Source organism: Atractosteus spatula, chromosome 14 (genome assembly GCF_055471065.1).
Source record: "Atractosteus spatula isolate fAtrSpa1 chromosome 14, fAtrSpa1.hap1, whole genome shotgun sequence".
In the NCBI taxonomy this organism is placed as follows: domain Eukaryota; kingdom Metazoa; phylum Chordata; class Actinopteri; order Semionotiformes; family Lepisosteidae; genus Atractosteus; species Atractosteus spatula.
This window is the reverse complement of record NC_142719.1, coordinates 41800555-41828344: the sequence shown is the minus strand read 5'-3', so window position 1 is coordinate 41828344 and position 27790 is coordinate 41800555. Positions and strand designations below refer to the sequence as shown.

General features: G+C 48.1%; 1 protein-coding gene across 1 annotated transcript in view; it reads right to left on the bottom strand.

Annotated features, from left to right (window-relative positions):
* Positions 1 to 10126: 10126 nt before the first annotated feature.
* The window catches only part of slit3 (slit homolog 3 (Drosophila)), a 185023-nt gene continuing 167359 nt past the window's right edge, over positions 10127 to 27790 (bottom strand). The window contains exons 29-36 of the mRNA XM_088932324.1: positions 25681 to 25774; positions 24898 to 25035; positions 23360 to 23600; positions 20535 to 20665; positions 15006 to 15160; positions 13121 to 13403; positions 12818 to 13023; positions 10127 to 11894 (exon numbers count right to left, since the gene is read on the bottom strand). Coding sequence (XP_088788450.1) covers positions 11653 to 11894; positions 12818 to 13023; positions 13121 to 13403; positions 15006 to 15160; positions 20535 to 20665; positions 23360 to 23600; positions 24898 to 25035; positions 25681 to 25774 — 1490 coding nt within the window. The 3' untranslated portion in view covers positions 10127 to 11652. The remainder of the gene's footprint in view (positions 11895 to 12817; positions 13024 to 13120; positions 13404 to 15005; positions 15161 to 20534; positions 20666 to 23359; positions 23601 to 24897; positions 25036 to 25680; positions 25775 to 27790) is intronic.

Genomic DNA, 27790 nt, shown 5'->3' with positions numbered 1-27790 from the left:
ACCCTGTTGCCAGATTTACACGGTGCACCATCAGCTTTGCCAAGTTCTTCCACGCTTTGTTTAGTGCCTCACCGCGCCTTCACTATGATTTCACCCTGCTTGGCTGCCATTTACTCCACCAAAACCAAGGCTCTATGAAAACATTTTATCAGGGATTTTTTTTTTGTTACAGAGATGCCAACACAGACGTGTTAAACCGATCCGTAATGATGTTCTTCTGACAGGAGCAGAGTCACCACCTTTAGCTCGATCTCATCAGATCTCAGAAGCGGAGCAAGGCTGGGCCAGGGCAGTGCTGGGCAGGAGACCTCCCATCCCCCCCCAACAGAAAACCAAGTTGCTGCAGTAAGTGATGTTAGAGGACCAGTAGGTGTTGCTCTTCCCACTGAAACAGAAGTTCCAAAACCAATAGTATGCCGATCACCGTGTTTCTTATGTCACATCTTATACTGAGGTCCTGTCTACTTGGTCACCAAAGACCCCTGGCAGTGTTCATAAGATTATGGTGTTAACCCAAGCCCCCCTGCTAAACTCCATTCTGAACCTGCAAGGTCTGTCCTCCCTCCAGTTCAATAAGTGATGGAGTTTCTCAGTGTTTCCTCTGCAGTGCAGCCGGATGACTGGGGGCTGCACTGTACATGCAAAACTCTTCCTCCAGGATGACAAGTGCAGTATTAATGCAATGAAGTATTATTATTATTGCATTTACTGTTACAATATTATTATTTTCTGTTTAAAAAGACTCAAACCACCTTCATTATCACTATCATTTTCAACAATTAATCCCGTTCAATGTTAGCACAGTTTCACATTTGGCAAGCATCACTTGTTTTCAATGAGTGCCAGCAATTATAATAGCTGCCAGCAATCCTTCCAATCTTGTCTGCTTGTTGGAAAGCTTGCTCGTAAGGTCAAGGCAATTCAAAACTTCCACATTGACACCAGAAGGTTTGCAGTTTTCTCCACTTGGCTTCGGTGACTCAACCAAGTACATAGATGATCAACTGGTTTATAAAACTGGTTAAAATTTGTACAGAAGAAATAGCATGTGTCCGAGTCTCTGTATGGCGTTGCTCACTGTTTCACTAGGCAACTTTCCTGCGAGTAATAATTCCTAGCAAGTATTAACCCAGCACAGAAGATGTGATCTGGTTTGATTTTTATAATGAAGAGCTTCAGGCTACAAAAGCACTGCCTCCTGAATAGCAAAATTCACTTCTTCGTCTTTCACTCTCCCCAAGATAATATTTTGATTTGAATGTGCTCGTAATTGCTCTGCATTTGCCTGCATGATTGTGGCCTGGATTTAAAGGAAATCGCAGAGTACAGAGTGGCCTTACTCTTACTTTTTGCTAGGGAGATTTTTATGTTTTCTGCATTTAACCATCTCTAGCAAAACCCTAGTTGTGCTTATTTTCTCCAGCCTTCTCTCAAGCAACAGTATTTATCATCTGTCATCCATTTGCTCTTATTTCAATTTCACAGGCATTTTTTTTGCTTTTTCAGACATTTACAGTTTTATCCAGTTGCATCCGGACAAAACACTAGCTTTTTCACCCTTTCCACATTGAGAGTCTTGGCAAAATCTGAATCTAACACCAGAAAACTGCATTATTTTAAATTGTAGCCATCAAAACTCTACAATTCTAGTAGAGTAGTCTACTCTCTACCCAAGTCTCCCACTGAAGACTCTTTGAACTACACAAGTATGCTATAATGACTTGTATGAATATATAATATAAATACTGCAGAAGGATGAGAAGATACAATTTCAGTTTTATCATGCTTCTGAAGTGCTTCAGATAAAGCCCTTAAAGTGTTTCTGTAACAGATAGTTTCACTGAGCATGTCACTGAACTGTCACAGTTTATAAAGAAATCAGCTTTGTCTAATGTTTGTCTCATTGAACGTTCCATGATGTCATGGATCGCAGGGGAAGAGATTCTCTGTGAATGATGTGCTTGCTTACATTAATTTCAAAGAAGACCGATTCAGATCTTACAGTGTTGTCAGTGAAAGCTGCACCTCTCTAGTCTTCTAGATAAGACAGTGACGGAAAAGGATTCGAGCATAAAAAAGTCTCAAAGTCACTGACAAAGTCAAACCAGCAGAATCAACAGTAAAAGACCAACCAGAAGTGAAAAATAAAAGGGCTTCTAAAACTGAGAGCAGGAGCCACTTTATCAGACGAAGGGTAGCAGGAGTTTGGAAAAAGTGAACAGGTTGTAGAAGCAGATACCCTGACTCCTTTCAGGTCTCGGATCAATTGCACCATCTTAAAAAAACAAAACAAAAAAAAAAACAACCAAGCCACTGTACACGAGTCTCCATGGACTCCTTTCAATTAAACTCATTCTTGTTCTTCTGTGCCTCTCCCAGCCACATAGGTTAATGCTTTTTGGCAGAGAAAACTCTGGCTAACATCAGTCCTACCCAGCAAAGTCAACCACACGTTGCTATTTCAGGAGTTCAGCTAAAGGCATTGCCCGGACCTGAGCCTCTAACGTCTGCTGGACTACAGAGCATCTGAGCCACCAGGGAGCTCCACCACAGAGGGCCCTGTAGCTGCCACTCATATTGCACTGAGGCTGAGGCTGGCAGTGCACATGGTGGGGCGTCTCTGCTCATCAGTCAGCCCCCACTTCCCCGCTGCAAGCCGGGAGGGGGTTACAGGGAGCCGTCACCTGTGCACCAATCTGCTCCTCTTCTCAAGAGCACTCCAGCAACTTCTTTCACTGGAGCGCGTTGGCTCTTGCCAAGCTGGGAAGCGCACAGCTGCTTCCTAGGTGAGAGCCGGGGAAGAAGTGCAGGGAAACGTTAGCCCATCACTAGGATGTGTCTGACAGAGGAGTGGCTCTCTGCTCTGCTGTTCGGGAACGGAGCTGGGTACTGCAGCCTGTGCGATCCAGACACCTTTCTACTGCTCCCCGTCTGCTAGACATGAGCCCATGCAGATTGATTACAGCCTCAATGTTCCTTATCTTTCCTTGTCCCATTGCCTCAAATGCCCTTATTTAAATTGCTGCTGCAAAAATGAATTGAGGACTTTTACTTGAATCAGGAAAGAGATAACAGAAAGCATTCTGCCATAGGTAAATCTGACCGCTGTGTGAGCAAGGACTTGACAGAGCCGACTGCCACAGCACCGTCCCCTTCAACTGGACTCAGTCTGCCTCTCCCCACCTCCCCAGAGTGAAGGTGCTGAAAGGAAACCCAGATTGTAGAGCACGAGGAGAGGCGAGGGGCAGGGAGAAAGTGTGCAGGGAGTGAAGAAGGCAGTGAGTGTACCCAGTGCGTCGTGTGAATGGAGCCTGGCTTGAAGGAAAGAGCCAATCGCATCACGCCCTCATTCCATCCCCTTTCATCATCTCCGACCACCCGCTAAATACTACATGGAGCATCTGTGAGGTTAAGTGCTCTACAGAATTGTTCTTTTTCGAGGAAACTGACACACTAAAGCTGCAGACTGCAGCAGGACTTGGCTTGAAGTCTGTCACATGGTGACATCCCTGGCGGAGCACGATGTCCAGCTGTTCCAGCCGACCCAGCGGAAGCACGCAGTACATCCAGATACCGGGGAATTATTTCTTTTAATCCCTCGCGACTTCCTCCCCGTTCGTTAAATCCTTTCCCCCCCGCCCCCCTCCAATCTTATCCGATAAGGAAGTGCTGTTCCGATGATTTTCATCGGACCCAACTTGCTGCAATGGTTGACCTTCTTCAGCTCCGTGCGACGCCTCAGAGGCATCTAGAGAAGACGACAACGACAGTGGTCAGTTCCCAGTCTTCCAGGGGCTCCCAAAACACTCATTCCCCTCTCAGACAGATCCATTTCCTCCTGATCAAGGGTAAACTTGTTTCCTCTAATCCAACTGCTGAATTTCCAGCCAGATCAATGGCCTCTCCTTTCTTTTCTCCTAACAGGGAGCATCCAGCTGGATTTAAAGCTAAAGCCAGTGCAATGTTATGCAACGCGGTGTACCCTGATGAATTGGACTCGGCTGCCCCGCTTCATGAAAGGGAAAAGGAAGTTAATTATTCTCTCCCTCAATATGCTGAAGTTATATAACCGCCCTGTAGAGGAAGTGTTGCCAGACTGCCTTCAGCACACAGACAAGCCCTATTTCCATGAATATTACCATCATTTAGATGTTATTTAATATCACTCATCACATCCGTAACAGTGAATCAGATTGTTGTGGGCTCAGTAAATACTTCAGTGCACAATCCAAAACAGCAGGAGCTCAGCTCCCTACTAGTAATCACTGCAGCTCGTGCACTCCAGAGCTTACACGCTGAGGGATGGGCTTCCAGGACTTTCTGGCCAGGTTATCGATAGGATAATGAAACATTCCAGCCCAGCTGGATAATTTCTGAAACTCATCCATTTTAAAACCGTAAAGGATACTATAGGTCTATAACAATAGTTGACTATTGCATAACCATTGTAATCTTATATCATGGTGTGGAAAGCCACAATGTGCTTTGTGTTTATTGACTAGAGCCCCGAGCAAACCGTTCTGCCACACCGCTGAGACCGGCAGGGGTCTGGACGATCCCAGCCAAGGCGGGACTCAGACCCAACAGGATTCGCCTGCTGAATTGGCTTGACCCACTAGGCAGAGGGACCGGACCCGGACACCTTGACGTCCAGGGCGGGCGTTTCAGAAATCTGATACTCACGCTTAGCCAAGGGTAAGTGGGCTAGAAGTGCCAATTGATGTTTTTCCACATCTGTAGCCTTGCTGTTGTGATGAGGGGCCTGCTGAGCGAAGATGGAGAGGAGAGAGGAGAGAGGAGAGAGGAGAGAGGAGAGAGGAGAGAGGAGAGAGGAGAGAGGAGAGGCTCCAAAGAATGACCAATACCAGGTGAAGAACAGAGGCTTCTGGAGGGTTGAAGTATTGTGCGAGGGAGAAGGGGGCGCTGATTGCTGGAGTGTCCTGGTTGGCTGATTGGCAGGAGCGGTGTCGTTTAGCAGAAGTGCTCGGGGCTGGAGCGTGATTAGTGCAAGTGCGCTTCCGTGTGAGAATGTGGTGGGATGAAGGCGTGACAGCTGTATTACAATGAGCAGCCTTCAGGCAAATATAACAGATAACGCACAACGTGCACAATCAGGTCCTGTATAGACCTGGTCTCACACCACACAGGGCCTGATGCAGATGCTTATGTAGGAGGCTGATATTTTTAACACTGGCATGAAGGTGTTTGGGGAATAGTCAGCAGTTCCGCAATTTTGCAGGTGTCCTTTGCAGCAGAACAGGCTAATAATGCAACTAAAACACGCTTCCTTTTCCAGGTGTCTAAACCCGAAATGAAACAAAAGGTGCATCCTGCCGTCTACTTGTCTCTATAGTTTATCGTTCTTTGTGCGCTCCAGCAGAATCCAAATCGGTATCAGAACTTTGCTGCAAACAAAAAAAAAAAAAGAATGACGTCGGTTATCCAGGGGAAGGAAAACTAGTTCAATGAACGAGTGTTTGAGCACAGTTTGCATTTTACACCAATATAGCTGGAATGTGTTGTTGGATCATATGCCCCGTTCCAGGAATAATAATAATAAAACTCGTTCGCTGTAATGTGTGCGTCTGATCGCTTTCCTTAATGCCCACGCTAACACTGGAAAAATATGCGATTTAGATATAAAAACCAAGCACAACGTAGGGAGGCGTTATGACTATGAAGACCGGAACAAGCGCGGACGCGTTTGTCGGGAACAATGCTGCTCGTCTATGGAGTCACAGAAGCGCAACACTGCCATCTTGTGGAAATGTAGAGTCAGTCGAACACAAAACCCCGGACTGGGGCGCCGGTGTCGTGTCTGATTCCGTCTCCCCTGGAAATCTGTTTCCCCCTCCGAAATGCGCCCGCTCCACACAACCGCCCAGGATCCTGAATGATATCCGCAGCAGCTGTGTGCATGTTTGTGCCTTTGCTTGTTACAATCTGGATAAAAAGGTAGCCCATGTTTTTTGTGTGTGTTCGTATCGGTTTCTTCGCGTACTGTATGTAATGCGCTTGGCTAAGGATCAGACCAAAAACTTTACCAAGAGAATGAAAGCTTAAGTTGTCTGTACACAAGACAGGGGAGCCCGAAAGCACACAAAGGCTGTGTGCAACTTCTGTCCTTATTGGCTAGATAGACATCAAGGATGAGCGTGTGCGCATTTCGGAAGGGAGATTACAGATTTCCAGGGGTTACTGAATTACAGTATATACGACACCGGAACAAAAGAAAATAGCATTTCCAGTACGGCATGCCATGTGTTTCAATCTAGAATGAGGCACAATTGCCGCTGTGTGGGTTGATGTTTGAATCCGTAATAAATGTCACGTTGCATAAAGCTACTTATTTGTAACAATCCTGTAACACATACAACAGGCCGGCAGCGCGCACACCCCTAAAATCCTTAGAGATTGTTGCCGTGTGCAAATGCTTTTATTTTTATTTTTTTTTGTTGAGGGAGGGATCGCCTATATTTCTTAAAACATTCAGGAGTTTTTTTAGAAGTAAGGAGACTGGGAAACATTCGAATTCCGATGCACTTGCGTGGGTTCCTAGTCCGACAAGTGACGCCTCTATCACCCAGAACCTAGAGCTGCTCCCTAAACCCGGCAGCCTCAGCACGAGTTGGGCATTGGTTTTCTCTCTTCAGAACGTGTTACAGCAACACTCCCTCCAGTCTGTGTAATGACGATGACGCCTGCTACTGCTCTACATTCATACAGTTTTGTTTGACCATACTCGCACACTTTTAAAACCGTTCGGGAGCGTCGATGTGAATGTTTTGGTATTGCAGTGTTGGCTCAATCGCGTTGGTATGCGGTGGTGGTGTGAGGAATCCCAGGGAAAAGCGCATCATGGTTTGAAATGGAATGGTTACCGATGTCTCAGTGTTTGACGCTTGGGCTGTCTAGCGTGTGGAGCCAATCAGATCGTTAACAAGGAAATGGGATTTCATATGTTTCTTAGATTGCAGCAGTGCTGTCTTAGCTATAAAATACATGACGCTGCTATAATCAGAAAACTGGTAACTCAAAATCAACACCAACTCCTTCTCTACATCACAAGGTATGTGTGCTTTAGAGAATGTCACCTTTTATGGATATTTCCTCAGAAATATGGACACATGCCATATCTTCAGTGTGGAATTACACATCATATTCCCAGTTGCTTCTCAATAAGGGTACAGTGTCAGGCATATCCTATGAAGTTTTATATACTCTCTTCCTTTCGGAAAAACTTCACATCATACCCCTGATACAAGCAGATTCCAACCCTGGCTTTCCCTGTCTGGAAATTGTAAGAAAACAAACTGTAGACCTTGCACAACTCCAGGGTAGACAGACTATAGACCTGCATGTCCACCTGGTAACCATGAGACGGGACAGGAATTTAAACCTGCCTTTAAACTGAAAGGAATTCATGTATAAAATAAGCATCACGTGTTTGGAGAGGTGGACACTGTAGGCAGTAAACTTGTAAACAGCTGATTGGAGTTAACTGAGATTGCTTTGGAACATGTTGTGTGGTTAATGTAAATCTGGAAAGCCCTTGCACAAGAGTACAGCTTTCAATAGGTCAGTAGGTTTCATGTTTTATTTAGAACGAAGTGCAATTCCTCTTAAGGCCAATTCCAAATCCTGGCCTGATTAAAAATGACTGGGGAACATGCAGCAGTTACTCTGCAGTGACATTGCGGGTCCCGTGCTGGAGGTCTGTGTGCAGTCTCTCCAAATTGCGGACCCAACACTCTCCACGTGTGGACCTTATGAAGTACAGCCAGTGCAGTACAAGAAGGCTACAACTGTTTGTCTCAGCTGGTTCTTTCTTTATTTGGCGGACAGAAGAAGTTTTCATATATTGCTCTAAATTGAGGTTTTCTATTTCCTGTCGTCAGGGGTCGATTATCTATACCCCTTTACTCAGACATGTCAGACATGCAGCTTACCTTCCCCATGGGGATGAACCATAGAGGGACACGAGGAAGCCTACCATGCATGTCATTGGGAGGTCTGAGGAAGCCAGAGGTTCTGGGGACTGGGGAGAACATGCAAACTCCACACAGACAGGGGCCGAAGGCTGGAATCGAACCCAGGATACCGGAGAAGTGAGGCAACGGTGTTGCCAATATCTCTTCCATACAGCCCAGGTTCTTTAAACAGACCTAGAGAAGGACTGCAGCTTTAGACAGTCCTTAGGCACCCTGCTGTTTATTACTTCCTTGTGTAAAAAATGTGAAAAAACAATTGAGAGACATAAGTATCAACTTGCAAATCTGTCCTCACCATTTAATAAAACACATTGATATACACGTGTAATAAAGTCCTCTTTCAAAACTATACAATGCTAAAATTAGGACATTTAGATTTAAGGCTCAAGTAAGACATTTTCCAATGAGGTATATTTATATTCCCAGCTCTTAAAACACACGCACACGCGCACACGCGCACACGCACACACACCTGGGCCAGAGTCAAAACTGCACCTCATCTTTCAGCAATTTGGCTTGTTTTAAGAGAAGTGTAAATAATCCTGGGAACGGCAGGCAAAACCGGACAGGGCTGGATGACAGGAAATGAAACTCACCAGAAAATATGGAACCAATTTTGGGGTGAAAAGAGCAGCCTTTCTGAAGGTAAAATGTTATTTTTCAAGCCTGATTTAAAAAAAAAAGTTTGGAGGGTAGACAATCAGCCTGATTCTAGATGCCATCCAAAAATGTTTTTAAAAAAGGATACATCTTTAACGAAACCACAAATCTTCAAAAATAAGTTCCAGCACACTAACATGGCTATAATATTATATTGTCAACCACAATTTCTAAACATTTAACACATTGCCACGATAAGTTCATATGCATGTGGCTTATTATAAAACTAGTCACATATCAGAGGGCTTTTGCTAATATGCGAGACCTCTAATGAAAAGCAGGCTGCTGCCGTCAGTGGTGTTGGTGGACCAGTAGGGCGGCGCTCTTGCCTCTGGACCAGGATTTCCACCTGTGAGTCCAGTATAGTGACTGGGCACTCTGTGCCGTAGGAGGGCATTTGAGCAAGATGTTATACCTAAGTCCTGACTGTGTAGTCATTAATCATCTGGTGATGGTTGTGAGAGTAGGGCTGTTAGGCCTGATGTCCTGGCTAAATTCCAATCTGGGCTTTTACATTGTGGCCTCCCTGAATTACCCCCAGAATTCGATTCCTGAAGCTATTTCTCACCTCTCCTCCTGGCCGGTGCTGTAGCGCTGTTGGTGCAAAAAGGCTGTTGATTGTCACTTCAGTGCAGGAGGAGATGGATCCCGTCTTATATGTTTGGGATGGAAAGTGCTGTATAATGGTACTCATTAACCACAATTAATGATATGCAGGATAGAAATTATAATGAAGCTGCACACATTTGAACTGCTGGCAGGAGATGCATTGTCTGTAGCGTCTTTAGAAGAATTTCGGGCTCAGACTGCAAGACCAGATAATCGCACTGCTCTTCTGGTTTTCCGAATGCAGGTAGGCAGAAGGCCGAGACACACTCCGTGAACCTGCACCATGAAGTGAGAGGCTGTTTACCTGGGGACAATCTGTGGTTCTGCTGTCCAGCAGTCTCCTTAAACCAGGAAATTATCTCTACAAATCACAGCTACTTCAGTTTTCAATCAAAAGAAGTTGGGAGGTTGAACTGACAAAAACTACTCTTGGGAGGCATAATGTTAGACTAGTATGGAGAACCTCATTTAGAAATGTGTGAATTAGCAAGCTCTAACATAGCAGACTGAGGTGCCCTGAGCTAAAGGAAGGGTCCTGTTTGTGCACAGAATGTCCATGCTTGTGCACAGACAGATAATCATGTTATCTGCTACTGGACTGTCCACCTAAGACCCTGGATTGGATGCTGATGTGTTTTGTCTATTTCATGCTTGATGCCTTTTTGGAAAAGGAACCACAAAGTTTCTGTGTCAAAGATGGTCATTTCAGTCTCCTGGAGAGCTCTGTAATCACTAAACAGCTAGGACAAGATTCTGTTATGGAGAGGAACAAATACTACAGACTCAGTTGCAAAAGTTCGCACCAAAGCAAAAAGAAACAAGAAAAGAACAGGTGATAGAAGAGTCTCTCTGGCCGATACTAGGTCTTTTTAAATATGATCTTATTTAATAAGTATGACCTCCATAAAAATAGACCTTAATAAGGAGACCACATTCTCAACACACAGATTCATCTCTGCCTTTCTGACCAATACTTCAGGAATACATGCTCTGGCAGTGATTACAGAACTTCTGAAGGACAGAAGCTGTACAGGAAAATGAACCTGACTTTAAAATTGACAGAGACTGTTAATGAATACATTGGACCTGAAAAGCACTTGTTCTAGAGACACAGACACAGGGTGTGTGTGGAGCTGTATTGGAGATTTCTGGTGCTGCTAGCTGGGACAGGCTTGCTCCCCTAGGCCCTGAATCAGGAGATGGATGGGTGGTTGGATGGTATTTGCACCAGTATCTAGAAAAGTACGTGTTTAAGGGAAAAATCCCAGATGCTTTTAAAGTAGTTTATAAAAATTCTTCCCGGGCGGAGCATTAAGAATCTGTTTGGGAAAAAAATGGATCGTTTGGTGACCCTATACCTTAGGGGTATGTGATACACTGCGTGAGTAATACAAGGACAGAGTTTCTCTCCATCTTCCTAACTCCTAACTGGATTATCATGCTTTATCGAGAGCGGTGACTGCAGGATATGAGTGAAATAGTGCAGTAAGCAAGTATTCTGAAGGGGTGTCAATTGCTGTGTGCTTAAGTATTGTGGGTGGAACAGGAATCAGATGTGAGGCCAGTCAGTCAAATGAACCAGATGAGGAACGAACGTCACCTCGGGAAACGACTCTGAAAATACTTCATAAAAGTCATTTATGGCAGGACAGAACAATGCGCTCGCCCCCGATTCTGTTCGGTAGCCCAGAACCTCCTTTCTCCACACGGTTCGGAGAACCCTCGTGAAACTGGAGAGGTGCCCCGGGGGCAGTGGAGAAAACAACCAGACACGGATTCCTTCGGGACCCGCTCATCGGTGGCGTCTACACCAACAGGCAAGGACTCGGGCGGAATGTCTCCATACAAAGCCGCTGAACGCTCGAGTTTGCAGTCCCAGGTTCTTCACGGAAACGCAGAAGTCCGGGGGCTCTCCCAACAGGTGAAGTCCATTGTTGCCGGGCAAACTGGTTAGGAAAGTGTCCCAGTCCTTGCTTCCTGCGGAGTGTGGTTCCTCTCCAGAGGTGCGGAGGAATCCGCGGCCCCAACATGTGCGCGGCGCGGCGTGGGCAAAAAACCAGCGACCCCCCAGCGCAGCGCGCCGCCATCAGCACTCACAAAGACATGCAATACATTTTAGCAAAATAATTCGGAGGTTAGGTTATACATTTTATATATAGATTTATACATTTATATATATATAAATTTATATAATTTTTAAAAAAATGTTAATCTTCTCTTGCGGTACAAAATAACTCCTCGTAGGGCACACGCAGGCGCCGCGTCGTGACGCGCGGGCAGCTGCAGAGTCTCTTACAAAAACAAGAAGGTCCCTTATTAAAAATAAGTTCTATTTTATTTTACAATAGATTCCTGTCCACTCCAGCGGGTCTCTGGGGGTCCCCCGGGGGCGTTACAACGGGCACCTCGCGCAGCCGCACTCCGCGGGCGTCTCCAGCTCCTCCGTGAACGAGGGCCCGTCGGGGCAGCGGAAGACCACCCTCCGCCGCCGCGTCTTGACCGGCGCGCAGCACAGCCCGGCCCTGCAGGCGCGGGGGCACTCCACGCGCGGGACCTTGGAGGTGGACGTGCACGTCTTGAGCCCCTGCTGCCTCCTCAGCACCTCGCGGACCACCTCGCCCTGGCACGCCGCCTCTGTCGGGTCGGGAGAGAGCGCGGGCGGGTGAGAGGGGGGGAAACCCGCAGAGAGATTCCCCGAGCCCCAGCCAGACCCGCGCCGGGGGTCTGCAGCCAGGGCCCGCAGTGTGTACTGTTAGCGCTCAGTGTGTACTGGTAGAGTGTACTGTTAGCTTGTGTGCTCATGAGAGACTGAAGGGTTTACTGCACATGGCTGCAGAGGTGAAAAACACAGCACTCGCTTGTGAAACACAGTTAACCGGACATCATGCTGTGTTCTATCCTGCTGGTCGCTCCAGACATTTCAATGCAATGGGCGATAATTTGTAATCACCTGTGCCGAGGCATGTAAGTACATCAAAATCAGTATTCAGACAGGCTCCCGTCCTGACGTCTTTATGTCAAGGGTCTCTAACCCTGGTCCTTTCTAGCTATTCTTATACATTCCCAAACCACCTGTTATTTCAAGATGAGGCACACTTGTTTAAGCAATACATCAACTGCGCAAGTCATGTTTTAATGAAGGGTACACTGGTCCTCCAGGGCTGAAGGATGTTCTAATTTATGTTCCAAATTATCTCTAAATTACGTAACTTATCACCTGTTTAATTGATCAGTTAGAATGTCCCTGGCCTCTAAGCTGATGATTTAATGGTCACCTATAAAACCGGCTGAACTGGGGCTCCACAAGACCTGGGATTCAGGATACAAGTCTAACTGGACTGGGGCTCTCCAGGAGCTGGGATTCAGGATATAAGACTCCCTGGACTGGGGCACTCCAGGAGCTGGGCTGGAGACCCCTGCCGTATGAGGAGCTGATTCTGTGCTGCTCCCTGCTCTCCCCACCTGGAGCTGACACCCTCCACCCCCCCGCACAGGAAATGGCCGGGCAGCCGATGTGAGGCAAGGGTGTCGCCGCCCGCGCGCTCGCCGGCACTCACCAGTGTCGCAGGCCGGGCCGGTGTACCCGGGCTGGCAGTGACAGGTGGGCTCCCCGCTCTCGGTCAGGCGGCACTCCCCGTGCCCACAGGGGCGCCCCCTGCAGGCCGCTGGCTCCTCCCGGAGGTCGCAGTACTGGCCGGAGTAGCCCTCGGCACACTGGCAGGTGTACGCTGGCCCCCGGGGCACGCACAGGCCGTGGGCACACCTGAAGAGGGAGAGGGGCGGGATGAGGTGGTCAGACCCGCGGGCACGGACGGGCTGTGTTTCTGGCTCCCGGCTCTGGCTCCGGCTCCGGCTCCTACCTGTTCCCCTGGCAGGAGTCGGCCGGCGCCCTCTGGTCGCAGAGCGGCCCGCTGCGTCCGGGCGGGCACTCGCAGGCCACCCCCGTGTCCCCCCTCTGGCGGCAGGGCCCCTGGGCGCACACGCTGCAGGAGTGGCAGCCGGGCAGCACTCCGTCCGCGCCCCGCGGCGCGCCCCCCAGGTCCTGCAGCTCGCCGTCGATGCGGACGTTGTGGACGCAGCCGTTCAGGCCCTGGAAGCCGCGGTCCTGGCGCAGGCTGGGGCCTCCAAGAGGGGGCGGGACGCCTGCGGGAGGGAGGAAAGGAGCTGAGACACGCAGGAAACAGCCGTCCGAGGCAGACAGGGGCCCCTGGTTCGAACCAGTCATCTGAGCAACTTACTGAGTCTCCCTGTGCTCCGATCCCTGGATAAAACGAACATCCTGCTGTCAGCAGCAGTTGCTTGTACTTGCTATTAGTTCCTTAAAGCAGAGATACCTGCAAAATGGCTCAGCTACATACTGTCACGCCCTGTACACCTAGAGGGCGCTCTACTTCTGTCCTGTTCCTAGTTCCCTGTGATCATTCATGTCTTCCGGTGGGTCTTTGTCACGGACGTCAGAAGGGACGAACCGTGGAATGGCAGGAGAGTGAAAAAAGACCCTATGCATAACAGTGGGACGGGGTTAGCCTGGGCTCAGCTGTTCAGGAGTCGTATAGAAACCAATGCCCTCAGGCCACGGACATGGGGCGACCTGGTGCTAGGCGGGTCTCAAGACATCCGAACGTCAATGCTGAGCAAAGGGGAACGAGTGACCTGGAAATATATAGCCCCAGGGAGAGAGACACCGGAAGGACAAGTAAAGCACAGGAAACTAGGGACAGGACAGAGCAAGAGCGCCCTCTAGCTGTAGAGGGCATGACAGTCCTGTTGTGTAGCCTATTTACTTCCTGTGTCTGCTCTGTTCCTGGCTCAGCATTGAGGGTACGGATGTCGTGAGACCCGCCTAGCACCAGGCCGCCCCACGTCCGCATAGCTTTCTGTACCGACATCATCTGACCCCCTGAGCCTGGGCTAACCTCCGTGTTGCCCCTTTTACTGCTCCCCTAGTCATTCCATGGCTTGCTCTTCTGACATCCATGACACATACTGTACAGATTTGTATTAAATCCAGTCGTTAAAAGACAACCCCCAACATGTTTAAGAGCTGAAAACCGATCCTAGTATTAATTTCAATTAATAATTTGAATTGTGTAGCAGAGCTCAGCTCAGCGTGTGGGTCTCCAGGACCAGGGCTGTGAACAATGATCTAAAGGACAAACATGTTTTCAGCCTGGTGTTATAAACAGTCTGCAAGAGGAAGACCTACAAGCTGGGCAGTGGGAACACTGTGTTGGCCAGACTGCGTTTGAAAGGGGTCAGAGACAGCAACACTGTCTGACATCAAGTAGCTTTTTATTCTCAGACAGATTTCCTGAACTCTTAGCAGCTAAAGTACAAACACATGCTCTGGTTGCACAGCCCTCCCAGTATAAGAGAAACCAAATCTCCGCATTATCCAGAGAGAACACATCTTTCATTCCGTCTGCCTCTTTCAGGCTATTGTGCCATTCTCGTGTCCCCAGGCCTCTTCTGTTAATGGACGTTTCCACAGACGTGAGGACAGATGAACGAACGGAGGGATGTACAGACAGACGGATGAAGGGGTATATTCTGAAAGTGCCCATATTTATTTAAGGAAAGCCACACGATGCTCTGTTAAGTTCTTCAGGGGGCTGATTTAATTGACCACATGCTGTGTTGGAGCCTGTTTTGCTCTTTCAGAGTTGTCTTTAAACTGGTAACTGTAGATATTTGTGTTTCTCCTCTCAGAACCCTGAGGCGCCCCAGCCAGGCGTCGGCTCTTACCCCCGATGTACAGCAGGGTGTTGTGGTCCAGCGATGGCTGCCTCTGCAGCTTGCCCAGGCTCTTGGGGGCGCCCTTGTCCACCACCAGGCTGAGGGAGTGATTCTGGATCAGCAGCTCCACCGCGTGGAAGAGCCCGTCGTTCACGGACTCCACACTGCTCCGAGACACAGAGTGAGAGGGTCGTGATCCTGCCAGGCGGCACACCCGCACTGCCCCTGGAGGCCAGGTGAAAGCCGCCATCTGGTCATGCACACCGCACACCCAACATGGGCCTGCTGCCTGCCCGCCCGGGCCCCGGATCACACAGGCTGCCACATGCTGTGGTTCCACACCAAGCGCCGAGCCACGCTATATATTTAAACAGGTCGGGCATAAAACTGCAAATGGCACTTCAAGACCCCACTCTGTAGTTCCTCAGAACTACTAGAATGCCTTTTCACTCCCGTGATAACATTCTTTTCAACCTCCTATTTGTTTTTCCGGATGCAAGATGATCCCAAGCAGCATTTCAAGGTTCAGTGTTCTCTCTCTCGTGTGGCGAGGCCAAAAAACCACGAGTCGACCCACTGTACAGAATGAAGTACACGGCAATTTTGTTTTTGTGATCAAATCTAAAAAAAAAAAGTGAAACTTTGGGTGGAATAAATGGTTTTAGCTTCACTAATATTAAAAAAAGCTTAAAAGTAAAAGACTTCTTTTTCCCCTAAGAGACTGAATGTCTTTCATGTGAAAGGAGTGTTATAAAACCCCCTTTCTTGGCGGGTATCAGAGTGGGCTCAAGTTGGCACCCGTTAGACACAGAACGCCACTACCACTTAACACCCTCAGCATGAGACTTTATTTTTAGAAAAAACAAACCGAAAACAAAATGATTCAGCTGAAATAAAAGCATTGCAAGGCTCTTTGTGGCTCCACTGTTTTGCCCTGTTAGTACAGGCAAAACTTAAAAAGGTCCCCTACGTTTCTGGCACTATTGGATTTCACACGTTCATTTCAAACCACATGGCTAGTGAAAAGCGTATCTGTTCTGCCTTTTACCCCAGACCGTTCTTGGCAGGAGATTTTACTCTGTAAACAAGTACTGTACTGACAGAGAATGGTCATTTCTACAGGAGAAGACCGTATAGACCTCCAAAGATATTACAGTTTTGATGAAAGGGGGTATGGTTATGCAACACACAGCCGAACTCCACACTCTACTTTAAGCTCTGCTCTTGGTCTCCGGTTCATTAATTGGGCATGTAGAAGCACAAGGCAGGGTCCCAGTATGCCATCGCTCTCTGCTGACCTGACCCCGGAGCCATCCCACAGCCCGTTTAGTACAACAGTCCTGCCCTGCCCTGCCCTGACCGCTCTCACTCCCCGCGCAGAGCCCCACTGACCGGAGCAGAAAAGAACTGTGCCATACAGTAGTTACAAAACAAGCGTTTGTGATCATGTTCAGCCTTCCAATGCTGCTTCTGGGGTTGTGTCCAGTCTTTTTTGAGCCTGGTGCGGTGTCACAGCCGGCGCTCCAGGTTGGCTTGTACTGAATCAGTCAGCTGTTGGACATGCTGACTGCAGCTCCGTCCCGCCCTGCCCGGCCACATGGCATTACAAGCCTGTGACTGGATCCTGTTTCCAGACATCTCTTCTCCGGGCCCACGCAGACACCTCCCCGTTCAATCCCTGCTCACCCACTCCCCCACTTCGATAAAGGAATAACTCTGCTTTATTACGTTCTAATGACATTTTCTCCGAGCGCTTGGCGTTTGGACAGCTGCCTTTCATTACAGGTGGGCTGGTTCAATCTGTTGGCTCCTCGATACTGCCAAGGCCAGGGGAAAAAACGCAAGGCAGAAAGCTATAAAACATATTGCTTTGGAATATTTCAGTAAAAAAAAAACCAGAACTGCAATAAAGTGCTAACACTTGGCCTGTGATAAGAAACTTTTAAGGTGAAGGGAAGTCAGCTCAACCAAAAAGGTGGACTGTAATGATTTAGTGTAAACACTGGAGGGCAGCAGGGAGCTGAGTAAATATTTTTGTACTCTGAAAACTGTTGTTCCTGCCAATATTGGGCTTTCAACAAGCTGAAATTTCCGAGAGGGCAGGACAATGTGGAGGGAGGGGCAAAGATCTTTGATGTGTGGTTGAGGCTTCTTATTAGTTTTAAGTGGTCAAATGTGGCTTTTAATAAAAATCAAACGGAACACCCTACAGAACTTTCAGCAGACTGGTGTCATCTCGCTTTGGGAAAGTGAGAAACGGGCTCCTCTTGAAGTCAGTTTCCTGTAAACTCAAAATAAGTGCTCTGTTTCCGAATTCAACCGCATTAAGAATGAACATGTGCGCCAACTTAAGTACAATTACCCTAATCTTTAAAAGTCATCTATAGCTGGGCTGTAGACATAGTTGGCTCTCTAATCATTTGAGTACCATTTAGCCTCACTGGGTTTTACTTTTCTAGATCTTTAGAGCTCTGTCATATTGAAACAAGCTGTCAAGACAAGGAGATAATACTAGCTGTGCTGAAACATTTCACATAAAATGGAACAAACACCAACACATTCTCGTGTGGTGGCTGGCACTCAGTTTCCATGCAGGGTCTTGAGGTAGAAGACTGACATTTGTACAACAGGTGTGGAAGTCCTACAGGAAAAGGAGACATTTCCATGGTTTACTGCAGGGGGAGAGGTAATTTAAAAGACTGCCCAGCTTTGTGTATCCTAGTTCCTCTTTACAAGAGTCAATAAGTACAGGTGTTTTATCTAAAGGACAGCTTAGTTTGATTTAGTTCTCTGAGAGTCTCCTCTTTGTTCTCAAGAAGAGCATTCCTTTAACCTGGGCTGTGACTGACGCAGGAATGACCGGCACTGCAGATAACTAGAACACCATTTTCCCACCTTGCTTACTGCATCTCTACCTCCTTCCTCCCTATCTCAAGTGTCTGCCACAAAAGTCCTTAGGAATCCCCTTTTCCTGGTTATTCACAGTACTGTTGCCTCTCAACAGCAGACAGCAAGGTGACAATAACACGTCACTCTCCTCACCCACGCTGTGCACCCTGTTCCCTTCCGAATGGGTAGTCTTTGCTTTTTTTTCAACAAGATGAAGTGCACACAGATTGTTTTGTTGTGTGTAACTTTAAGCTTTTTCTTCCCCTGCACTGGCGATATGGAAAACCGAAGCACAGGGAAACTTGTGTTTCCCAGATCATACTTGGGGTGCTCCCAATATAGGCACTGCTGGCTAAGGGGCACAGAGTCTTAGAACTGAATAAGCCTGGTGGGACAAATAGCCTTTCAGATGTTCTCAAATATTATATGGAGCATAATTAATTGGACTGTTGGTTTTGTTAGTGGGGAATAAAGCTGCATGTTGAATTTAAGGGGGGAAAATGCAATTTTACCATTCTGATTTAATTTCAGGAGTGACCTGCATCTCCACTCCCTGACTGGCCGCCAACACTGCTCCTTAAGCTAACAGAGAGATTAGCGTGGCGTGGTCAAAAGTGCAGCGCATCAGCAAGGCACAGGGAGAGGGCGAGAGTCTGTCTCATGCTAACGGAAACCTGCCACCCCAGCTCCTGGAGGCCTGGGGCTGCTCGCCCTCTACCTGAGCAGCTCTCACCGCCGGTCTCAAGGGTAAGCCGCGCTCTTCTTCCCCCACGGATCCAGTTTAGAAGGTGATAGAATGAGAAGATCCGTAGTAAAAGGAGTATGCGTGAAATGAGGAATTCCACAGAACTCGCACTCACACAGCGCATTTATACACTGGCACAGCTCTCACAGTCATGGGCACAACAGCTCACACTCGGGCATCGAGCCCAGCAAGAGACACTGCTCCCACACAACTGCGGAGATTTAATATCTGCACGCACGGTTATGGCATCTAATCTACTCTTTCTTTATTCCCTACTAATCGCAAACAATAATTCCAATGTACCTGTTACAAATGGCAAACAAACTCCCACGTTTCAACTAGTCTCTGCGTATATTATACACAGCTCACTGACAAAGCTCTGCTGAGGTAATGTGAGGAAATTAACGAGCAAAGAAAGGAAAACAAAGGGAACTCAAGAGCCTCCAGCAGAAGCCCTGTTTAGCGTTTGCTGTTAGGCCGAGGAATGAAATTCAGTGTTTCCCAAGTAACTACGAGGTGGACACCCTGGAAGGATCTGAACTGGAGCGTGGCGGAACTGCACCGAGCTTTGCTTTCCCCAGTGCAATTCTGCATTGGGACACTCCACAGAAGACCGAAAAACCTCGCTGGACTCTTGGCCCCCAGAAACGCAGAATAAACCAGGACGAGAGACTCGGCCGTCTCTCTAATCGTTTCTTTATTTTTCCCTCGCTGCTCGTGGCTGAACTCTCAGACCGTATCGCCACTTGCGGTTTCTGTGATGTGGGGAACTGCAGCACGATGACTTCATCTGCCTGCTCACTGCTCTTGCATAAAAAAAGAACAAGACAAAAAAACCTGTCCAAAGGCCCAGGCTGTTGTGTACACGAGAGATATGATGTGTGTATTTTAATTTAACTGTCTATACAACAGGGATTCTGGAACAACGCAGGTATGTTGCCAATAACAGGCTGACTTGATTTTTGTCAGATCTCTCTTGACACTACTGTATGGCACTTGGTACCAACATATAAATCGATGTTACAAGTAATATGACAATGGCTGAGAACCAGATGGCTGTGAACACCTACAGAAACCAAGCAGCAGCAGTGCTACATCATGGAGCTCTCATCTATGTAACCACTAGAATCCACCAACTCTTTCCCTCACAGGGAGCATTAAACTGGGCTCCTGGCTCATTCTGGATAAACATAATGCCACTCATACACAACAGCCTCACCATGCCTGTTCTACACTGTTCTACAAAGAAAAGAAAAGTCCAGATGTAAACCACTGATCTACCCCCCGGGTCTCCACAAGAGAAAACAACCTGTCAAAATGAACGCTGGCATTCGCAGGGTCCATCTGATCAACTGAATCCAAAGCATGACTGAGAACGGACAGAGCCTAACACAGGAAAAACGAACACTGGACTCAGCTTCTCCTGCAGCTCCTCACCCTTCATTCTGAGTCCAATCAGCCAGGCCAGTGCCTTCGGTGTTGCTCTGTTCCTACTGTAACTTGAGCTCTACCTTCTGCAGGTAGACCATTACAGGTAGACCATAGATGCTGTATAAAAGAATAGAAAGCTGTATGGTCCACAAATCTCTCTCTGCTAGGACAATACCCGCGGCACACATTTCCTTCAGGACCATTTTCCCCGACATCAGAAGTTAAGTGAGAGAGTGACACTCGAGGCGCTTAATTTCCAGCATCCATCATGACCCCCTCCGGAGAAGACGAGCAGAAGGAGGGGTTAGGCAGTCTGGAAGAGCCCTGTGAGCTGGCTGCTGGGACTGCTCTCAACATGCAGCTGCAGCTGATGTTTTCTCTTCTCCCTCTCGACGGGCAACCCGCTTCTTTCACCTGTCTGCTCCCTCTGGGGTGAACACAGTGTGTGCAGTGACGGGGGCAGGCTAACGTACCTGTAGACTGTGGTGGGGGGGTAGTTGGCAATATCATAGACAAGCCGGACGTGCCCCTGGTACAACTCCAGGGCCAGGGGGTCATTGTCTTCCTTGTACAGCAAAGTCCCATAGTCCTTGTCCGTGGCCACCTGGGAAAAAATGCAGCAGGTGAGGCATCACTGATGCAGCAACGAATCCCGTGGAAAACGGAATTGGTTCAGTTAGTTAAACCATGAGCTCAAGTGCCAGAGGAAGAGCTCAGGGTGAATGAAAGCCAGAAGACACTAATATAAGACAGATCGTCACCGGAATGAGCAGTACACACCAGCACACATCTGGGTCAGTGATCGTAAATTCCTGTCACACGCGGGAATCTCAGACCTGGTGGACAACTGTCTGGAGACTCAAAAGTCACAAGCCTCCTCAATAACGTTCCCTCACTGCAGTCTGCTGGAGAGGGACTGGGAAGCAATGTGCAGTGGTCCTCATTAGAAATATTTAGCATTCACCGCCCTTAAACAGGAGGAGACTGCCTGTGTGCACACTGCTGTCCACCTGTTTCCAGTCATACCAGAGATATCCTGATAGTACAGGATAGTAACAGAGCTATCCTGAAGGAAATAATGACCGATGTGGTGCACAGATTGAATTGACATCAAGCATGAATGGGCTGTAATCTGACAGGAGTTTGTTAGTTTGAAGTTCTTTATTCCATACTTGGCTCTTTGAAAAAGGTTTGTGCTTATTGTTTCCTTATCGCTTACAGTCGAAAGGGTTAAGGGTCTGTGGTAGAGTGCAAGTTTAAAAAAAAAACTCTGCGCAATGACCCTGCGGCTCTTGCATGAAACTTGCAAAGTCAGTGGGGTTTGCCTATGCATGGTGATAAAGAACAATGACGCTATTTTTAATCCATTTCCCCCATCCCCCTTCAATTAATTTTCTCTCTTTCTCTGCAAACGCTGCAAACCAGGAGATTAGCTTGCTGGGCTAAGATGCAATCCATTTATGACTCATTTATACTGATTGCACCGATAGCTGCTTTAATGCAGTTCTATTATCATAATATATATCCTCTGGAGCCTTATTATTCACACGAGTGGACAAAAGGTGACATTTGGATAATGTCACCCTGTACATCGTTATTTAAACTGCCTGGCGTGGAGACGTAGATCAGGATGAGGGAGATCTAGTCTGCAGGCTTTTTTCCTGAGAAAGCACTTCAGAGGCTAATAGGGAAAAATTAATCAGTTTAAAAATAAAAGCCTGGGAAGGGTCAATTTCAGCGTTCTTCTTTGAGCGCAGTTAGCTGTATTACACAGACAAGCCTCCTCCGTGTCCAAGCGCTGGAAGAAAAAAAATCCATCCCTGCCTCTCTGCATTTTAAGCTGACTTATTGCGTCTTCTGGATATTACAGAAGTGATGGCAACATGTCACACTTTCTTCCAGATTCGTGGGCAGCTGTAAAAGCCAGCGGAGCGAAGGGAAAAAGATTTGTATTGCACAGAAGGCAGCGTCATTCTGACTCTTACTATGAGCCGCAGAGTCTTGTACAGAAGCCCTTTACCACCCACAGCCTCTCGAAAAGCTTGGGCCACTGTAAAAGAACAGCCACTTAGGTGTGTGACTTTTAATATCCAGGGGCTTCTGTAAACGATCTCTGATGGTAGTTTCACACCCCCTCTATAAAAGACTATTACAGATGGGATACGAAATACCCAATCTCCTGTGCAATACCAGGTACAGGTGAATCTGTTTGCAAGCCTGGCACTCAAAAGCAGAGGATATGTGAGAGGCGAGCTGTGGCCAAGGCTGTGTTAGCTCTCGTCAGCCCTAACCCTGCCTCCTCCTCTTTCACTGCCTCCTTTTCTGTCTGCACACTGTCTCTCCACTCTTTCAGTGGCGCGTCACGCTCCTCCTGCACTCTTGACAGAGGTGGTGGTGGTGGTGGTAGTGGTGGGGGGAGGGGATCCAGAATTTGCCTCCCGGGCTTCGGCTGCCCCTGCTTCAGCTGGAAACCCCCGTGCTGATCCGGAGAGGGCCTCGGCGATGACAGACGTGGTGACAGGGCGGAGGCCGCAGGTCAGCGGCGGAGACGTTCGTGAAGCCTGCCCCGAGGATGGAGGGGGGCTGCCAGATCAGTTACTGTCTGGGGAGAACCCGGGTTTGGGAAGCCTCCCGTCTCCCATGGTGATGCTTCGGAGGGGAGAAGCTCACAGGCTAAATTAAAATCAGGCGCTTGAGGGGCAAAGGGAGCAGGGAGTCACTCATGGAAGAGTTGGAGATTGTGAAAGAGTGTTTGTGGTCGACAGGAGGAATGGGGAATTTTAAGCTTTGTTCTCTCCTGTTCCAGCATCTTTTTTGAATTGGTACCTCGACATCAGTGAAACTTTGATAAATGCTTAAGTTAAAGGGCAACGAGACACGGTCTGCAAAAAGACAGACAAGATAGTGAATTCTGAGAACTGAACCCGGGTGAGAGTGAGGGGCCAGGAGGCTACGAGGAAAATAGACAACAGCAAACAGTTATTGGGAAAAATAAGCGAGTCATGTACAGAGGAAGAAAAAAAGGGGCAGGATGTCATCATTCACCTCCTGCAAGAGACGCCTCTTCCTGTTTTTCTGCTGTACTGTCCACACAGTGCTGAACTATCCCCCTGTTGCATGAAAGCTGGCTTTCCCAGTTTAAAGGCCGGAATCCAGCCGAGACAAGACAGAGGTAGAGAGAGTGGAAAGTGAACAGGAGAAGACTTGAGTGCTATGCAGACTACCGTGTTTGTACGCAGGGTATTTAAACGAAAGGAGGTCATGCGGGTTTCGCGGGGCGGGTGGTCCGGCTCTGTACCTGAAGGGAGATGTGCGTGGTCGGACGGATCTCGGTCCCGGAGAGCTCCACGTAGGCGCTCTTGCCCAGGAAGTGGGCCGTGATGATCTTCTGGCACTTCTCCCCGAAGAATCCCGGCAGACAGCGGCAGGCGGGCTCCCCCGAGACCACCAGGCACTGCGCCCCGTTCTGGCAGTCGGCCTGGTCACACGGGCTGGTCTGCAGGAGGATCATGGGAGGGGGGCTTTCGCAGAACAGGCCGCTGGAGCACGAGCGAAAGACAGAAGAACTTCGTGAGAAAGGTTACCAACGAGAGGAGCTCATCGGGCGCCTCGCCCGTGTGTTAGTACTGTAAGTGACTTGAAGATCTCATCGAGCTGTTTCTTGACAGAAGCCAGAGTTTCAGCTTCAACAGCAAGGTTGGGCAGCTTGGTCCACTACAGCCACTGTCTCCATTGTATAAGGGGGCACCTCCTTTTCATGGTTGTACAAATGTTTCCGTCTAGTGTCTACTTGTGTCCCCCCGGTTCGTGCTTCATTGTTCATTCTGAAGAAGAAGCCCACTGGGCCCTCTGACTCAATACTAGGATCAGGTCCCCTCTTAGTCTTTCTCTGTTCAGGACTAAAAAGGTTCAGTTTTTTCTGCCTGTCGGTGTAGGGCAGCGATGGAGATCACTGGGCTTCACACACAGACAGAAAACACCAGGCTGCTGTTTGGGAAATGACAGCAGGGCCATCCTGGTCTGTTTATTCTCAGCCTTGCATCTCAGGTAAACCTGGAGTAAGAGATGTGTGTGAAGTCTCGTGGGCCGCGAGAGACGGTTTGACGGTCTCCCCCCTCCCTTCTCGTTTCGGAGATCACGTTTCTGCCCGGACGAGGCCAGAGAGCCCCCGAGGACAGGGCGGCCCTCTTGCTCAGGGGCACAGGCACACACAAGCACTTCCAGCACTCATTGAGACCCACTCCTCCATAACCAGCCTGCTTTCTCAATCCGCACGGCTGCACTCCATTTACCTTCAACAGTCCCGGGAGATGGGCTGAGCGGTAGGAGAGGCCCAGCCGCTCTAAAAACATTTCATTAACAGCACAAGAAATTGAATCCCATTATTATTTTTTTCGCCAGGCAGGGTCTTCAGTATTTTGACAAAGAGTTCAAACAGCCCTGCAAACCAGCTAATACTATATCACAATGCACTCGTGGAAGTTATACACAATAAGATGGATATGTGGAACACCTGCAATTGTTAACAAAACTGCAAGAAATCTAGCCTGCTAATAAGCGCTCTGACACTTTTGTCTGACTCTGCTTCTGGGTATGGAATTACACACTCAAAACTGGGTCAGTGTTCCCACACGCATGGCGTGAATGACCGTCTGCATCCGGCCCTGCGATGCACAAAGCCATGCTCCCAGGTGCTGCTGAGACATCTGTCTGCTCCATCTTCTTTTGCATCACATACGTCTTCGCTCTGTTTCAGCTCTACGGTGTGCAAGAGCACGTGCAGTGGCAGCGGTTTCTCTGCCACAGAGGCGATCACCCGCGTCAGCCCCCCCCTACCTGAACCCCTCTTTGCAGATGCAGGTGTATCCATTGACGGCGTCCACGCACTGCGCCCCGTGGCGGCACTTGTTCTCCAGGCAGTCGTTGTAATCCTGTTCGCAGTGCGGGCCCACGTACCCCGGCAGGCACTCGCACCTGAAAGAGCCGGACACAGGCTGGTCTGAAACCGCGGCTGCCAACAGGAATTGCCATCCACATTGTGCGCACTCAGCCAAGCGTGAGTAATGCAGGCTGCATTGCATCTGCAAGCCATTCCGTGAGGGACAGTTAAAGGGATGTGGAACAGGAGCAGGAATCCCAAAAGCCGCTGCCAGGAAAGACACTTCAGCTTTTTATACCCGGATCAGACCAGCGAAGAAGATGCACAAACGCTTGTTAATGCAGGGGTTGGGCAAACACCATAGGAGGCATGCTTGCAAAACAGTGATATATTTTTGTACACATGCAGATCGGCCCCCAAAACTTGTGGTGGCGTTCTTCTTTCATCTGTTCAATGAATTTTGCAGACATAAAAAATTCACCGGCCCAGGTCTGATTGATTGTCTCCCCCTTTAAAAAATATCTTCAGCGAAATTCAAGTACCACTTTTGCTTAAATCACACAGGCTTAGTATTCCAGGACTTGTATAGCTAAACATTAGCTAAGCCATTCATTAGAAAAATTGTAATAACTGTATTAGAAATAATGCAGGACAGACTGGGATCCCTAGAAGCTATTTATTCTCCTGCTTTCTGTTTGTTGCCTGTAGCATAGAGCCTTTGTGTTTCATGTCATGCTTACCTGTATCCCTTCGAGAGGGAGAGGCACTTGGCGTCGTGCTGACAGGGGTTAAATCCTGGAATGCAGTGATCAATCACTTCCTCACACAGGTCGCCTGCAAGAGACAGGCTCTCGGTCAGCCGTCAGCGATCAGCGAGATGGATCCCCCGACACTGGAGTCAGGTTCTCGGGCGTGGCTGTCAGCCCGGCTGCCAGAGTCTGCCCTTCGACCCTCAGCGCCGTCACGTCAATCCCCTGTCCCCGTCCGCTCTGAGCGGCTAAGAACTGCCGCCCGCACTGTGCATCTTCCTCCACTCTGAGCTCACTTTCCCCCTGTGTCTTTCTGGCTCCAGTGTCAGCAAGTCTGCTCACAGGCGGTGATGAGTGGCACACATTGAAAATACCTCTTTTTCTGAAGTCAGTTTTGCCCTGTGGCTTCTGTTGTAAACCAATAAGATGAGACACCTGTCCCATCTTAAAATCTCAGGGAATTATATGGCAGGCAATCCGGTTATATTTTTGCGCCAAAAATACATTTACATAAAGAAAACATGAAAACGCTAACCAGTCACACCGCTGAAACAAAATTCAAGTTATTTTTTAAGGCTGGGATGGTTGAGAACCTTAGATGAATTTACTGCTATTAATAAGTTGAACAGGGTGGGGTGAACAGCCTTCACTTTTGAACTTGCTCATGTTCTTACAGCATGCCTCCTGTGCTCTGTGTGTAGAGATACAGGAGCACCACATGTTCTGAGCAGCCATTTCGGCCTTGGATTGGTTCTGGGTTTGAGGAATTCAGCACTACTTGTTCTGCTCCTGTAACCTCTGCTTCAGGAGCTACAGTATCAGATGTGGGAGTCGATCTGTCTGCATTGAAGGCAACAGAAACTACAAAATGTTAAAAGGAGCAGCACTTAATGTCTGTCCAAAACAAATATTTTAGTTTTTAGTCACAATCTTTAGTCCTTACAAAAGCCTGTGCCAGCCTGGCTTGACCGCTGTATTAAAATCCCAAAGCCTGTATTAGTCAGCCTTTGGAAGCACTTGTGTGTTTGTGAATGACCTGCAGTAAAAGCAAGGGGGAAGTGTCTAATGAACTAGTAAGCTCTAGTAAGTAGGTTTGAGTTCAGTCTACGGCCGTGTCTGTCAAATTGGGTGCATTAGGTAATCTCACAAGTACATCTCTCTTTGAGTTAGATATAATAAGTTTTTTATTCAAAAATTATTTAACCAGGACGTCCAGCTGAGATCAAGATATTCTTCTCAAAGAAATGTGGAGGCTGAGGTTGGGACAGGAAACAGACTATAACCAAATTAAGGTTGGGGAAACTTTTGACAGACTTTACATCCCGTTTTTTGGTTTGGCCAAGATACTAAAGTTAACAGTCTTTGGAACCAGCTGGACAGGATTCTTGGATCAGAAAGACTGCAAGCAGCTAAAGTAGCAAGAGTGGCTGAATCACCACCTCATTTTTGTCACTTGTCTCGCATTCTGATGTTATGGATCTGAAGAAGGGTGAAAGAGGACAATGAGCACAACTTAGACTGGACGTCACCTTAACGTCTCATCCGAAAAGGGGCACTCTCTACAAACCATTGATCCTGCTGGGCGCTGTAACTGAGCAGCAGGCTGAGCTGTTTTCACTCACAGCCGAAGGGCCTGATGAACTTCGGTGCTCTAAACTTCATTCTGGTCAACGTCTCAAGGTACACAGCCACTGTCAGCTGCGGTAAATGCCTGCCGTTGGCGAACCTGTCCCCCCTTCCCAACATTCACAGTGAGCCGGGGTAGTTTTAGATGTTTCTCACATGATGGTTTCACCTTTTTCTATAGGACTGGAACTCATTTTCAGATATTGGATAGTGGCTTCATGCAGTAAAAAAAGAAGATTCTATATATATACACACTGCAGGGGCTAGCTGAATCTGCCAACTCAAAACCTGCTCCTGGTTTAATAAATTCCATCTCCTTTCCACCCACTAAGTAGCTACTGCTGTGCAACAGCCACATTTCACATGATCAGCGGCATGATGGGTGATGTGTCATGTCTCACCAGCTCAAGCCACTAACAACCTGGGCTCCACAGGCCGTATTTCAGCAAACAGCTCAGCGGTGCCCGTCTTTCAG